The 14,204-nt window shown below is 45.6% G+C and overlaps 2 protein-coding genes and 1 non-coding gene across 3 annotated transcripts; 2 read left to right on the top strand and 1 right to left on the bottom strand.

The window, feature by feature from the left end:
* Positions 1 to 2,448: 2,448 nt before the first annotated feature.
* Positions 2,449 to 2,520, bottom strand: TRNAG-UCC (transfer RNA glycine (anticodon UCC)). Its single transcript has one exon. It is a non-coding gene; the product is annotated as a tRNA-Gly (tRNA).
* Positions 2,521 to 2,689: 169 nt separating this feature from the next.
* LOC117845014 (D-lactate dehydrogenase [cytochrome], mitochondrial) lies at positions 2,690 to 9,604 on the top strand. Its single transcript, XM_072292040.1, has 18 exons — positions 2,690 to 3,048; positions 3,154 to 3,247; positions 3,389 to 3,489; positions 3,737 to 3,785; positions 4,381 to 4,473; positions 4,657 to 4,772; positions 5,165 to 5,224; positions 5,405 to 5,441; positions 5,519 to 5,580; positions 5,745 to 5,841; positions 6,171 to 6,245; positions 6,505 to 6,613; positions 7,406 to 7,515; positions 7,705 to 7,767; positions 8,231 to 8,310; positions 8,622 to 8,752; positions 8,952 to 8,995; positions 9,225 to 9,604. The coding sequence occupies exons 1-18, from the start codon at positions 2,822 to 2,824 to the stop codon at positions 9,342 to 9,344; spliced, it is 1,668 nt and encodes a 555-aa protein (XP_072148141.1). The 5' UTR covers positions 2,690 to 2,821; the 3' UTR covers positions 9,345 to 9,604.
* Positions 9,605 to 10,449: 845 nt separating this feature from the next.
* Positions 10,450 to 12,068, top strand: LOC117845015 (strigolactones hydrolase CXE15). Its single transcript, XM_034725884.2, has one exon. It carries the CDS (start codon positions 10,777 to 10,779, stop codon positions 11,791 to 11,793), a length of 1,017 nt encoding a protein of 338 aa, XP_034581775.1. The 5' UTR covers positions 10,450 to 10,776; the 3' UTR covers positions 11,794 to 12,068.
* Positions 12,069 to 14,204: the final 2,136 nt, after the last annotated feature.

Raw genomic sequence — 14,204 nt, 5'->3', positions numbered from 1 at the left:
TCTCGTATGCGTGGTATCCGTGCTCTTGTCAAACAGTGTGGTTTTATTGACATGGGATACAGTGGCCCAGCTTGTACATGGACTAATAAACGCTTTACTACTAATCCTACTTTTGAGCGCCTCCACAGATGCTTGGCTAATGCAGAATGGTGCCTTGCTTTCCCTACCAATGCTTTACAGTGACCATACTCCTATTTTAGCTATTCTCAATTCTTCAGTTCCAAAATCACGCAAACCTTTCAAATTTGAGAACTGGTGGCTCATGGAACAGGATTTCCAAAGTACTAGAGATATGTATAGCCTATGTATGTACTGCCTCTATTCTTAAGTAGATGACACCGTTGACTTTTTTTTCATTCGTTTGACTATTCGTCTTTTCTACAAATATTTTTGCAAATAGATAAATTTACAAGTTAAATCTAAAATACATTTAATAATAGACATAATGATATATATTTTACTTTAGTTAACTAACTTGTTCAATATTTAAATATTGGTTATCAAAGTTGGAAAAAAGTCAATAGTGTCATCTCAGGCTATCCATATCTCTAATACAAAGTGTAGCCAAAGAAAAATGGGGTTCCACCAAACATAGACCGTGCCACCAAAGAACCAAACATTTTGCTGGTGCTCTCACAGTTTGGAGCAAACGTAAAAAACCAATCCCACAACAGCTTACAGAAATAGAACAGAGATTACTTCATCTCCAAAGCCAATCACCGGCCACTCGCCAACATACAGAGGAAGCTCTTTTAGTCCACCAGCACCAAATTCTCCTAGATAAGATCACGGAATACTACAAAGCAAAGGGCCAAAAAACTATGGGCAGTTGATGGCGATAACAACACCGAGTTCTTCCAGCAGGCTGTCATGAAAAGGAAAAGGAAAAACAGGATCACTCGCATTCAGGACTAGCAAGGAAATATAATTTCAACTCCTGGCGACATAGCTAATGTTTTCATAACGTATTTCAGTAATCTTTTTTCTACCTCTAACCCTGTACCTCCAATGCAGAATAATCAGCAACAGGTAATTTTGGATGACCTTTTTACCATGTCCATTCCAGATGCACATGAACTTTTGCAGTTGATAAAAGGGATGAGGAAGGATGCAGCACCAGGACCTGACGGTCTGAACGTTGCTTTCTGTAGGGCCGCTTGGGACTGGATTCAAGAGGACGTCATCGATTTAATCAGTAACTTTTACAGAACAGGTACTTTCCCGGAATCTCTAAATACGACAAATATTATTCTGATTCCTAAGAAGAATAACCCAATTAGGCCAGAGGATTTTAGACCTATTAGCCTTTGCAATGTGATCTATAAAATAGCTGGTAAATCTTTAGCGGAACGTATAAAACCTCATCTCCCAGCACACATTCATCCAAGTCAGCATGCATTCATTCAGGGAAGGCATATAACTAGTAATGTTGTTATTGCTCAGGAGATAGTTCATTCCTTTCAGCTCAAGTCTTGGAAACAGCCTGCATTTATGCTTAAAATCGATCTTGCAAAGGCTTTTGATAGGTTAGAATGGTCTTTTATTGTTCAAGCTCTTCAACGCCAAGGGTTTCCAGGTCATTTCATTGATTGTGTTCATTCATGCATCTCTTCACCAACTTTCTCTGTTGTCATCAACGGTCAGTCTTTTCGTCGCTTCAATTCTAGCAGAGGGCTTGGACAGGGCTGCCCACTTTCTCCATGCCGTTTTGTTCTTGCTATAAACGAACTGTCAATTCGCCTCCAGCAAGCTTTAGATGACAACAACCTTTCGGGAGTCACTCTCGGCCCTGGCTGCCCACCAATACACTCCCTCCTCTCTGCGGATGATCTTATCATCTACGGCAAAGCTGACATCTGTGAGGCAGAACGCATCAAATCCATTCTCCAAGACTTTTGCAACCAATCCGGCCAAACCCCAAATTGGTCTAAGACCTCTATTTTGTTTAGCAAACATACAGATCCACAGGTTCGATATCAAATCAAGCAGGTCTTTCCGGTCCAGGACTTTCAGCCTAACACCATCCATCTGGGGCACCCCCTCCTGATCAACCACAAAGACAGAGCAAAGGCCTTTGAGTTCATCCTACAAAAATTTAGAACCAAACTCACTACGATCAAAGCAAACAAGCTAGCCCTCATTAAGTCTGTGTTTGCATCCATTCCTGTCTATTACATGCCTAACCTCCTGTTCACCAAAAAGTTCTGAGCAAAAATAACAGCCATCATTAGGAAATTTTGGTGGGCAGGTGTTCAAGAGTCACTCTGATACTTGTACGGTGCTTACAGCACTTAAAAACACTCCGTGGGGGAAGTTTGCCCTCATCTCTGTACTGTGCTCTTAAGTTTGTTTAATATATATGTGATTCCTCAAAAAAAAGAAGGACAGGGAAGAGGGGAAAACACACAAAAATAATAATAAAAAATATTATCAACTGCAAAAAAGACTTGCGTTTGCCGGGAGTCGAACCCGGGTCTATTGCTTGGAAGGCAATTATCCTAACCGTTGGACTACAAACGCTTGGACGATGAATCATCGCACAGATAATTTTCATTACTAATCATCTTGGTCCTCGCTCTCCGCAAACAGCGCGCTTCGCGCCTCGTGACACCATGTGGGGACGCGTTCCAACAATACAAAAGGCCATAGCGCCCGAGCCGCGAACCCGTTGACAACCAGTGCGCTCCGTCGGTAGATCTGGTTCACTCACTGCCGGCTTCCGTCGAGGCCTCAACCGATCACTTGATCAGTGAACAGTCTCCATCCCCATCGCTCGCTCGCTTCTTACGGCCTCTCACCAGATTAGCACCGCGCCACCGCCATGGCTGCCTCCCTCCTCCGGCTCTCCCGCCCCTGCCGCGCGCTCCTCCCTCTCTCCTCCCTCCGCCTCCCGCTCTCCACCCAGCCGCAGCCCGCACCGCCCGCCCCTGCCCCCTCCTCCACCACCAGCCGCCGCCCGCGCTTCCTCTCCTTCCTCGCCGCCGCCGCCGCCGCCGCTGCCGCCGGGGGAACAACCGTCGCCCTCTGTGACCCCGGCGTCGACCACCGGTGCGCCCCTGCACCCAAATCCCTTCCTCGAGGCCCAATGCCCCAATTGGGTTGATTTGAGTTGAGCTGACCACTGCCTTGTTTGTCTGGTTGCTTTTGGTTCAGCGTCGGGGGCAAGGATAGCACGGAGCTGATCGTGAAAGGAGAGCACCGGCGCGTGCCGCGGGAGTTCATCGACGAGCTCGCGTCCTTCCTCGGGGTGAGTTTGGTGATCTGGTTGCCCGCCGTTGCCTTGAGCTCGTGTGCGGGGACGGATGGCCATGATGTGTGCACGCCAAGTGTTTGATGTTTCTTCTGGCGGGTGAGTAGACGGCTGGCTGAGAGTGTGGATTTTTGGCAGGATAACCTGACGGTGGACTACGAGGAGAGGAGCTTCCATGGCACGCCGCAGAACAGCTTCCACAAGGCAGCCAACGTGCCCGATGTTGTTGTGTTCCCGAGGTGATGACGCTTACTAAGAACTCCAAAGATCATGTTTTGCTATAATTGAGGGCTGTCAAGAGATGGTATTCAAGTGTTTTTGCCTGAAATGGCTTGCCAGTCGTGCCCCATCTTACAAATTCATATGTATCCGAACTTTGATGGTGTTGATATGCTAAACGCCCAAACCTGTTTCATATCTCAAGCATCTCTTCATCAAATGATCTTTTTCTGATAAAGATGTGATGACTGCATCATCTATCTGCAGTTCGCAAGAGGAGGTACAAAAGATTGTGATGGCCTGTAACAAGTATAAGGTATGTTATTCTTCTCGTTGGTGCAAATAAATATGCAACTAAAGAGTATTGAATACTTACTGGTCCAGGACTGTTACTGCATTAGACTGTACCGTGCTCTGACAGTTTCAAGGACTTTCCAATATCTGCGACGCCGTCGATAATCTTTTGAACTAGTCATTTTTCCCATTTCAAATGTGTGTATTTGGTGCTGCTGCAAGTGCTTACTAATCACATATTCACATGTTATAAGTGCATAACTGAAATTTATCAAGTTTTTCATGCTGGAACATATATATATATATATATATATATATATATATATCTTTTTGTAGAATGCAACACTACCCTGTTTAGAAACATAGAAATGTCTTTTCCTAGGACATGCAAAAACTATGCTTCCATTTCATAAATAGAGAAACTAATTTTGTGTATTCTGTACATGAGGTTCCATTTCCAATGTTTCATAGCTTCATTATTGATTTTCTTGCTACAGTCAGTAAGGATTAAGAAGTAGAATGTGTGCATGTCTTCTAACTCTCGATTTGCCCTGTGAAATCTCATGTATAAAGGTACCATCATTGATCTAGTCTACGTTCTTTTTACTTGTCTTCAGATTCCAATTGTACCATATGGTGGGGCTACCTCTATTGAGGGTCACACACTGGCACCTCATGGTGGTGTTTGCATCGACATGACCTTGATGAAGGTACACATTAAGCAATATAATTTAAACCATATAGCTACAGCTAGGTGTCAATGATGTTACAAAAACGAACTATTTGTGAATGAGTTAAATGAAAGGCGCTAGGATATTCAAGCATCCACTATCTACTGTGTTGCCTTTCTTCTAATGTGTGGTGCAGTTCATCATGGCATAAATTCTTTACAGAAAATAAAATCCCTGCATATTGAGGATATGGATGTGGTTGTTGAACCTGGAGTTGGATGGATAGAGCTGAACGAGTACCTGAAGCCCTATGGCCTCTTTTTCCCTCTTGATCCAGGAAAGTTCCTTGTTACTTGTTCATAAAACCTTTTAAATTTCTCATTAATTTGATCAAGGTCCCTGTTATGAACTTCTAAATTTAATCAATTAATGTGGAATTGCGTTCAACTTAACTTGATTGCAGTTTTTAACTTCTAAATTTCTCATTAATGCAGTCATGATTGAAGTATTTATAAAATGTAGCATATTTAGTAACTCCATTTTCACTCTTATTGTTTCTATGATTTCATATGTATGTTTAATTCCCAGTATCATTCTGGGGGAATATCAGCAGAGACTTTATCATATCTAGAGTAAAGCGATTGTGTTAGGTTTTGCATGCTTATGAAACCCAAACACTCTGTGATTTAAGCTTGGTACTTTAGCTAAAAATGTTATTTTGATTTGCAGGGCCTGGGGCCACTATTGGAGGCATGTGTGCTACTCGCTGTTCTGGTTCATTAGCTGTGAGGTAATTACTCACTTATTCCTTATATTTTCAGGCTATATTCAAGGTTCTGTACTACAACCATAAATCTTTATCACAGAAAGACGTGCAAACATAAGAGCGATATGTCAGTGCATATATTTATTTGCTAGCTTTGTATTATAACTTTTAAATGGATTTTATGGCTTCCTTCCTAGTTTGTAGGTATGGAACAATGCGGGATAATGTGATTAACCTTCAGGTACTTTTCCCTTATCGTTAAAAACTACTTTGTATTAGTTCCAGATACAAATTGTAATTTTTCCTTGGTACGTGCAGGCTGTTTTACCCAATGGTGATGTTGTCAAGACAGGCTCTCGGGCTCGAAAGAGTGCAGCTGGGTATGCTAGACACTCTCCTGATTAGAATAAACCTTTTTTTAAAAACAATGAATCATATTTTCACTGCTTGGTGCTTGCTTTATCCATATATGCATGGCATTTTGTTCCTGCCAGCTGCCATATGTTTTAGCAACTTTCTTTACCTCTGCCTTGTTAAATGTCAGGTATGACCTTGCTCGTTTGATCATTGGAAGTGAAGGAACTTTGGGTGTGATTACAGAAGTGACTTTACGACTTCAAAAGCTTCCATCTCATTCTGTGGTGTGTATCTTTTGATTTAGTCAATACCAAACTCCATGTTTTGCTACCACTGCGAACTTGTTTGTATAGGCCTGAATATCAACATATGCAGCGCGTAGGAACCATAATGTTCGTTTGTTTTGGAAAAATTTATGTTCTTTCTAAAGAGATACCAACTTCAGCTGTCCACTGTCCTTCATCTTCTGAAAGATTTGTGCAATCGTATACACAGATGACAGAACACGACTTTGCTAGATTTATGCTGTCAATTTTTTCTCTGTATACTGTGCATCTCTTTTGTTTTCGTTTTAGTATGGAGGCACTCAGCCTACATGTCTCTGCTATTTCAGGTTGCAATGTGCAATTTTAAAACCGTTAAGGATGCTGCCGATGTTGCTATTGCAACAATGCTTTCTGGGATACAGGTTTGTCTTTTTCCTGCTGATTTTCTTTCTTTACAGTGACTATGACACTTAGTTTAAATATCTGAAACATTTGATCTCCTGTGTTTTGTATGAATTGAATGTGCTGGCTTTGGCCTCTATGTTGTTGCATGTGGCTTAATGTTAAATCAACTTTGAATAAAAATACTACCATGGAACTTACATCTATGTGTATCAGTGGCAATCCTGTGGGGCTCTTGCAGTTTGTCAATATTTCTGTTTTTCTTTTCTACATGACTAGGTTTCAAGAGTGGAATTGTTGGATGAGGTTCAGATAAGGGCAATAAACATGGCAAATGGTAAAAACTTGCCTGAAGTGCCAACCTTGATGTTTGAATTCATAGGGACAGGTAATGCAGCTTATCATTTGATCAGTTGTTCAGCACTATTTACCTATGGTAGCAGTGGTTATTCCTCTGAAATGAATTTATCTGAATAAGCTGCCATATGTATGTAGTCAGATGAACAAGAGGTTTGCATGTAGCCATGGCAGTTCAAAGTCTTATATATCCAATAACCAACCGCACAAAAAGTTTATCATCACACTTCTTGCCGCACTTCAGCTGTAGTAAGAGTTATATTTCGCACCTGCTTACAGATTATAAATTTGACTTAATTTGTGATCAGTAATAGTGGGTAAAGAATGATAATACGACTACTGTATATGCCTGCTTCTGTACTTTGCGATATCAATTAGCAGAGGTTTACTCTTGCAGTTTAGGTTCTGAGGTGCACACGCTTCTTGGAATATTCCCTAATAAACAATATAAACTCTGCACACGTACAAGCCTCTGGCCGGACAATTTTCAGAACATTATATTTAATAAAAAAATGGAGCAGTATCAGTCAAAGATTGGTTTCATGAAGTGAAGTTGATTTGATGTCAATACACGTCCAGTTTTGCTAGATGATACCTCTTGTATTTTTTGAGGATATAGCCCCATAGCTCGCTAGCTTGTGATGTATGTTATCTTCATGATAAAACCAACATAATAATATAATTTACTGGTTGCTGGACAATGCTAATTAGAAACTCTTTTGAAGTCACAAAACTTATTAAGCTGCAGCCGTTGTTATAGTATGCGATCAATAACTGACTACTTCCTTTTCTTTGTTAACATCTTTCCCTTTGCAAATATCAGAAGCATATGCACTCGAACAAACTCTCTTGGTTCAGAAAATTGCCAACGAACACCATGGATCGGATTTTGTTTTTGTTGAGGAGCCGGAGGCTAAAACAGAATTATGGAAGGTCAGTAGAGCTTTTAATCTGAAGAGCAGTACATTTTCCACTATCCAATATATTGATTTTTCCTTTTGGTTATATATGATCTTGCACGCACATGAATTTTGCATACAGAATTAATTCGCTTCTGTAATATTAGCCTCATGCATTGCAAATGATCTATATTTGTAACAATATTTCGTCCTTCATGTGCAGATAAGAAAGGAGGCACTTTGGGCTGGTTTTGCTATGAAACCTGATCATGAAGCTATGATAACAGTTTGTTTTCTTATCACTTTTTTTGAAAACTTTGTTTTCTTACCACTTGTTATAATATATACATATGTCATTGTAATATTCAGGTGCCACATGTAGTGTTGTGTATCATGTGCTTTAATGCCTGCTCCTATTTGTAAGTCTTAACAGCATGTCCCTGTGTTCTCCCGATAAAAAATGGTCACAATTGTGATCCCAAAATAAGTAGCATGTTCAATGTAGATGATGTGTAGCTATGTAACATACCCTCAGTTATGTGATGATGATAGTTCCTGGCATACCCTTGTTTGAAAATAAAGAGCTTTGTTTCTCTCATTAGCGATTTGTTATTTTCTACTCCTATGCTTGTGTAGCTCGTCCAAAAGGTCATTGTGATTGTGGCAACTTTACATGGAACATGTTGTCAGTTAACAATGCATGGTCTACAACGAGTCTCCTAATGCTACTGTATCTGTTGTTTGTGCAGGATGTCTGTGTCCCTTTATCCAGACTTGCTGAATGCATATCTACATCAAAGCAACTGCTTGATGCGTCACCATTGACTTGGTATGCATTTCTCTCATTCAAATATTCAAATATACTTGCCTCAGTTTTTCTGAGGCACTATTCATCTAACACAAGAGATGGCTGCACCTCTCTCACTATTGTAAATATAGGAGAGAAGGTTTTTTTTGTAATATATGGTATAGCATTATCTTACAATAGTTTCAGTACATGAATATGCCTTATTATTGGTTGCGAAGACATTTATCTCTGATATATTTAAGTTTCCAGTCTGGTTATCGGCCATGTTGGTGATGCAAATATATTTTATTTGTTGCGAATACATTTATCTCTGATATCATTTATGTCTGCAGTCTGGTTATCGCTCATGCTGGTGATGGAAATTTCCACACAATTATCCTGTTTGATCCAAGTAAGGACGACCAACGAAAGGAAGCAGAGAGACTAAACCATTTCATGGTTCATACAGCTCTGTCTATGGAAGGTACATCTTCGCACCTATTGTGTTTACTTGCTGTCACGTATAACTACCACTGTCTTAATCCAGAGTTGTCTCATTATCAGGTAGCAATCCTACCTTATACAATTGTTCTTTTTCTGTTTTACCCCTTTGCATGAGAGATTTGATCATTGCATAAGCTTGAACTGATTGACATAATGATGGTAACTCTGATACCAAACAGGTACATGCACAGGAGAGCACGGTGTGGGTACTGGGAAAATGAAGGCAAGTGCCTGTCTATCACCTGTTTTTAGCTGATGCAAAAGCTCAGTGACACTACCTCATGATTCGCCATCATTTACTAGTCTGTCGCATCCCTGCATTTCCGCGAGACTATGAGAAGCATCCATTCCAAACCCTTCATGCTTTGAGCTTACGAAGTTGATGCTTGTTTAGTGTTTTACGGATGTTATCGCCTCATTGTTGCTGAATACTCTTTTTGTTTCTTTTGCAGTACCTAGAGAAGGAACTGGGCATCGAGTCACTCCGGACCATGAAAAGGATAAAGGCGGCGTTGGATCCCAACAACATCATGAATCCGGGGAAGCTGATCCCGCCTCACGTCTGCATATGACGCTCTAAGCCGCCACCTGACCGGATCACCCGGAGGGATTTTCACGAGTGGGCTTGGTTGTTCAAGCCCTGATTCCAGAAGGCGCGATGCAGGCCAAGTGCTGCCAGTAAACGCAATGCGCTGAGCTGCCCGGGGCTTCCCACGTGTATGCGATGGGGAGAAATGCACGTAGGCAGCAGCACAGCAGAATTGTACTGGCACATAACTCAAATGACCCATGAGAGTGATAAAAGTAATGCATCGAGACATTCTTCTCCTGATTCTGTCCAGATAGGACCTGTATCTTGAAGTATGCAGCGCTGGTGACGATGACGACCGATGCAGTAGTGCGATGGACCTGGAATCCTACGGGGATGAGACGGTGATGTTAGGTTTGGAGCTAAAAAGGAGTATAGCGCATCGTTGAATGTGACGTGATGTTAGGTTTGGAGCTAGGAACCTATTTGACAGTACATGTAGGATGAGATGGCAATATCAATGGTAGGAATCACGTCAGGAATGAGATAGCGATATCTCAATGGTACATGTAGAATGGGACTGTGATGCTAGATCGCTGTGAGGAACCTATCAATGGTACACCAAGAATGAGAGGGCGGTGGTAGCATCTTGTTTGGATCGGCTAGAGCTAATCGTCAATTAGAATTAGCTGGGTGGAGGTAGATAGTTGAGTACTCCTCCGTCCCAAATTATAGATCGTTTTAGCTTTTTTAGTGTATGTAAATATAGTGTATGTCTCTTAGAAAAATTAAAACGACCTACAATTTAAAACGGAGGGAGCAGTTGTTAGCTGGCTAGCAGAGTGAGTTGTCAGCTGAGAATGAACTGGACACATTTAGCTGGATGGCTAGCTCTATATATCCCCCAATGTTTACTCTAACCAAACAACTAATTTCCACTCTAACCCCTCACAAAGTCACACATGTGAATACAATCATCATACAGACTAATTTCCATTCCATTCCAACACATGAGAGTAGTAGATTAGATGGGATGAGAGGATCATGTTTCTAAACGAGTCCGTATTAAAGTTTACACGGAGCCGCGTGCATTCCCCGTGATGACGCAACGAAACAGCTCCATTGGCCATCTTGCGGTGGCGGGGCGGCAGAGCTTTGTACGCACACTGCACCCTGCCCCGGTGCCGGCCGAGTCGGCACCCACCACCTCACCCGACGGCCGCGCCACGTCCTCACCCGTGTCGCTTCCGGCGATCACGCGGCTCACCCCCGACCCACACTCCCCGCGCCACCGCGGCACGCAACCGTCTCAAACGACAAAACACCTCCACCACTTGCGCGCCGCGCGCACGTCAACCTCGCCGTCGCCGAGCCGCCCGCCCACTCTATATCACCACCTGGCCTCACAGCTCAGCTCAGCTCAGCTCACACTACTTGTCACTCGCATCGCTCCACTCCAGCTAGCGTCATCACCCATGGCGTCCGAGGCCGCTGCGTCCGCCGAGCCCGCGCCGCAGGTCGTGGACGAGTGCCGGGGCGTGCTGTTCGTGTACAGCGACGGCACGGTGGTGCGGCGCGCGCAGCCGGGGTTCGCGACGCCCGTCCACGACGACGGGTCCGTGGAGTGGAAGGACGCGACGTTCGACGAGGCCGCCGGGCTGGGGCTCCGGCTCTACCGGCCCCGGGAGCGCGGCGGGCGGAGCCGGCTGCCGGTGTTCTTCTACTACCACGGCGGCGGGTTCTGCATCGGATCCCGCGCCTGGCCCAACTGCCAGAACTACTGCCTCCGCCTCGCCGCGGACCTCGGCGCGCTGGTGGTCGCCCCCGACTACCGCCTGGCCCCCGAGCATCGCCTCCCCGCCGCCATCGATGACGGCGCCGCGGCGGTCCTGTGGCTGGCGGCGCAGGCGCGCGCCCCCGGCGGCGGTGGGGACCCGTGGGTCGCCGAGTCCGCGGACCTCGGCCGCGTGTTCGTCTCCGGCGACTCCGCCGGCGGGACCATCGCGCACCACCTCGCCGTGCGCTTCGGCTCCCCCGACGGGCGCGCCGAGCTCGCCCCCGCCGCCGTCGCCATCCGCGGCTACGTCCAGCTCATGCCCTTCTTCGGCGGCGTCCAGCGCACGCGGTCGGAGGCGGAGTGCCCCGACGACGCGTTCCTGAACAGACCCCTCAACGACCGGTACTGGCGCCTGTCGCTGCCGGAGGGCGCCACGGCGGACCACCCCGTCGCCAACCCGTTCGGGCCCGGCGCGCCGCCGCTGGAGGGCGTGGAGCTCGCGCCGACGCTGGTCGTGGTCGGGGGACGCGACATCCTCCACGACCGCGCCGTGGACTACGCGGCGAGGCTGAGGGCGATGGGGAAGCCCGTGGAGGTGCGGGACTTCGAGGGGCAGCAGCATGGCTTCTTCACCATCGACCCCTGGTCCGACGCCTCCGCCGAGCTCATGCGCGTCATCAAGCGGTTCGTCGACTCCGACGGCCGGTTCGACTGAAGCGGCGCCGGTTCAGGACTCCCCGGAGCATCATTGTGTCGTCTATTTCCCGGGGTTTAATTTATAATAATTTTATTTGTATTTCGATAATAGGCGAGCTGAATCCTTGAGAATCATGGTGAAAATCCAGGCAACAACAACATGTTGATCGGAGTCGAGCTCTAGTGTTAATCCACATAAACCAAAATGGGTGGCTAGCTTGCATTTTGTGAGTCGAAACCAATATGGTTTGGGTAAAAGTGCCATGGCTTTGTGACAATGTTTTTATTTCTACACTTCTCTCGTCTTTCCAACTTTCACTCCCTGCAGTGATTTTGGGCCTCGCTTTCCACTACTAAAATATTAAAATCCCACGGACAAATTCTTGGTAACACCTACGAGAGATCCTACGTACTCGTTCCGTCCCAAATTATCATAATTAAACGGTACGAATGTATCTTATAATTTAAGAATAACGGTGATGGGTACATGTACTAGGGTACCCTCAGGAAAGGAGCTAAGGCAACCGGGCGTAAAAAAGGCCAAAGGTCCAACAGCTAGAAGCATCCTGGAAACGGTCCAGACAACGTTACGGCCCATCGCCCGACCTTTGGAAGACAGGAGCCACGACTCGCCAGCTCAGCTAGCTCGGGGGTGGGGCCCGCAAGGGGCCCACAACGCCTCACCCACTCCTTGACTCAGGAAGACCTGTGCCGTACGAGAGGCATTAAATGCACGGCGTGGGCCCTCTAACCGCCCCACGCCGGAGACATGATCGGGTGAGTGGAGCCGACCTTTAACCAGGGGTCTGAGGGTGAGGCTACACCCTTTGAACTGCCTGTAGCCCAGGACGGCCTATAGGATGAGGTCACGCACGGTCATACGCGCCCACATGCCCCGGCGTCATCATCGCCTTTGCTATCAAGGAGACCCGTCAAGATCAAGGCTATGCCACCGCGCCAGGCCCAGTATGATCCTACAGGTGAGGTGGGGGCCTAGTGATAGACGTTACGGCGAGGAGCGGCCATGAGCGCACTAAAGAGGTCGGGGGAAGCTGGGACGAGCGGCACGTCCTGTCCAGGCCGCTAATCATAGCTCGCCCATACGTCACCAGTACGGATGACAGCAACATCACCTATTGCGTTCATTGCCACGGAGTTGGCGGACGGGACGGGAGCACGCCACGGAGCAGGCCAGGCCATGCATAAGCAACCCACACCGCATAGGAGCCACCGTACAAGGCGTGCGAAGTCCACAACCATATAAGGGAATAGGACAAGAAGGCCTCTTGGTGCAAGGATGACCCGACCACGCCATACCCCCGACCTCTGAGGTCGGGGACCCCTTCCATTTTTCAACGTTGTTGCCCGGTCCCTAGCCTATATAAGGGGAATCGGGCCTCCCCCTCTCTCTCACATTCAACGCACACACCCACACATCGCACGAACGCTTGCTTGCAAGCACCATGTTGTAAGCTCAGTGCACTTGATCCAGGGAACACGACTCCTGCCAAAACTGGACGTATGGATTTTCCTGAACCAGTATAACTCTAGTCGGAAGTGAGGAGAGCGCGCCGTACGATCACTAGTCGGCAGTTCGAAACACAGACAGATGGAGTATGTAGGTAATTAAAAGAGAGGTAGTGGGGCCCACTAATAATTATGTAAAATTGCTTGAAGCATACAAAAGTGCTCTGTTAAAAACATTTCAATAAAAAGGTGAAATTGTTCTAAAACAAAAAAAATGTTCTTAGAACAAGAAAAGTAATGTTCCAAGAAAATAATTTTTCGGTTTTGGAAAAAATGATCTAGAACAAATAATAATGTTCCAATCAAAAACAAAAAATATTCTTGAATAAAGAAAATGTTCTAACAAAAAACAATTGTGCGCCCATTGGCAGTTGAAGAAGAGAAGAAGCTCATGAGCACGGAGCACCTTCTAAAAACTGCCGATCTATGCCAAAGTAGTAGGCCGAGAAATAGCAGGCCGGGGCAAGGCCCGGTATCTTTGTGATTGGGGATGGGCTACATCCAAATGGGGCGGGGCCTTAGAAAGTTAGAAGTGGGGCCATTAGAAGAGCAAGACCCTCTCAAAAAAGAAAAAAAAAGAAGAACAAGAGGACTAACATCTACCATGTGTTAAAGCTTTCTGGAAAAGTAATTTGATAATTCCACGTAAAACAGAGCAGGTGATCCGTCAAAGTGATAAGGTTAGTAGCTGACGGTACCGTGCAGGAGCCTGTCTAACCCAATTCACTGACACCTGACATGTTGTGGCCAGTGACAGTACAATCGAGAAGGTAAGGAACACCTCATTGGTGTTCCTTTTAGTTGTTATTAGTAGGTGTTTACGCTTTTGTTATTCTGGCACTGGCGTCTGGCGTCTTCACCATCTTTCTGTTTATACTATATATAAATAAAATGCGACTGAAA

This window comes from Setaria viridis, chromosome 2 (assembly GCF_005286985.2).
Source record: "Setaria viridis chromosome 2, Setaria_viridis_v4.0, whole genome shotgun sequence".
Taxonomy (NCBI): Eukaryota; Viridiplantae; Streptophyta; class Magnoliopsida; order Poales; family Poaceae; genus Setaria; species Setaria viridis.
Note: the sequence above shows the minus strand (reverse complement) of the source record. Positions and strands in the feature narration are given on the sequence as shown.